This window comes from Trichinella spiralis (assembly GCF_000181795.1).
Source record: "Trichinella spiralis strain ISS 195 chromosome Unknown Scfld1699, whole genome shotgun sequence".
Taxonomy (NCBI): Eukaryota; Metazoa; Nematoda; class Enoplea; order Trichinellida; family Trichinellidae; genus Trichinella; species Trichinella spiralis.
The window spans coordinates 1,021-2,436 of record NW_003528638.1 but is presented as its reverse complement, the minus strand read 5'-3'; the positions used below and the strand labels follow the sequence as shown (position 1 = coordinate 2,436).

General features: G+C 38.8%; 1 protein-coding gene across 1 annotated transcript; it reads left to right on the top strand.

The window, feature by feature from the left end:
• The first annotated feature begins 275 nt into the window (after positions 1 to 275).
• Positions 276 to 1,174, top strand: Tsp_13295 (conserved hypothetical protein). The gene is made up of 3 exons (XM_003368885.1): positions 276 to 411; positions 500 to 720; positions 785 to 1,174. The coding sequence occupies exons 1-3, from the start codon at positions 276 to 278 to the stop codon at positions 1,172 to 1,174; spliced, it is 747 nt and encodes a 248-aa protein (XP_003368933.1).
• Positions 1,175 to 1,416: the final 242 nt, after the last annotated feature.

The window sequence follows — 1,416 nt, the reverse complement described above, 5'->3', positions numbered from 1 at the left end:
AAGTTCGGCCTTTCTCAATGTAAGTAAAAATTAATTCACCCATTTTCAGAAAAGTATAACAATAGCCCCCGGATGAAAAATTAAAATAATAAATAACTGATTACTTTTTCTCTCTCTTTTGTTTCCACATTTCACCAGGTATCCATTTGGATCAAACAAGCGTGGGGGATTGGAATTATCAAAGCTGTAAAGTAAAATTAAAATAAATAAATCTCAAAGCAAATAATAATGAATAAAAATTTTTTTTCTCAATTAACAATTTTCTTTCATTTCAGATGGACATACCACAGAGGGGGGGGAAGTATGAGTGGCCACTGAACGCTCATTCAATAGAATTGGACGACATCAGTCTACCAGATTTTTATGCAAAATCGTACCGTTTCTACACTCGCAATGAAACTTACGCAGCCGGTGAATATATAGATCAATTACATATTGTTATACGAGAAAAAAAGAAGTTCCTGTTGGTTTTTTCTCAATCAACATAGTAATTTTTCAGGTGAATTCAATGTTGCCAGAATGTGCGTATTATTGAAACGACGATCCGGCTTCTGCTTTTTGAATTTGTTCGTGCCAGCTACAGCCGTCGTGACCAGCTCGTGGATTTCGCTTTGGATGGAAGATCAGACCCAATTTTCGGACATGTTCTCCATCATATTGGCAATTATATTCTTGTCTTTTTCGTTCAACGCCGTCATGCCAAAAGTCAGCTACATCAAGGTGAGATAATAATAGATCACCGTGTGTCCACGTTGTGACAATGCTGCTGTTATTGTTATTGCAGGTGATGGATTTGTACCTGGGGGGTTGCTTCATTTTCGCTTTCCTCTCGTTGGCCAAGTTGATCATTGTCAAACTGCTTCACCGACAGATTAAGAAGCGCAGAAAACGCAGCTCGGTTGGCAACATCATGAACTCACCTACCATGAACAACGGAGGTGACAACAGCAACGATCCCAACGGTCGGGATCCGGCCACGTTGGATTTGGAATCGTTGATTCGGTTCAGCCTTTTCCAGCCGTTCCTTCGACGAACCACGCACGACTGCTTTTGGAAAGGAGCAAAAATATTCCACGTCGGCTCGCAGGTCATTTTGCCAGTAGCGTTTGGCACGTTCGGCTTCTTCTACTTTGCCATCTTTTCCAATATCAACATGTCCAATACTACCTGTTAGATTGCTAGAAATTCAGTCCGTACTAAACTGTACTATTGTATACTGTTGATCGACCTCAAAATTATACATACAGTACTAACAATAATAACACTGATGAAAATTAACCCCTGCTGTCGACCTCAAGCGAAACGAACGCATATATACTGAAATATGCATCAATAATAATAATAATATATTTTCATTGAATTCCAAACAAATGCATACATTCGTCTCTGTATCAGTATATTTGCTATTTTACTGAA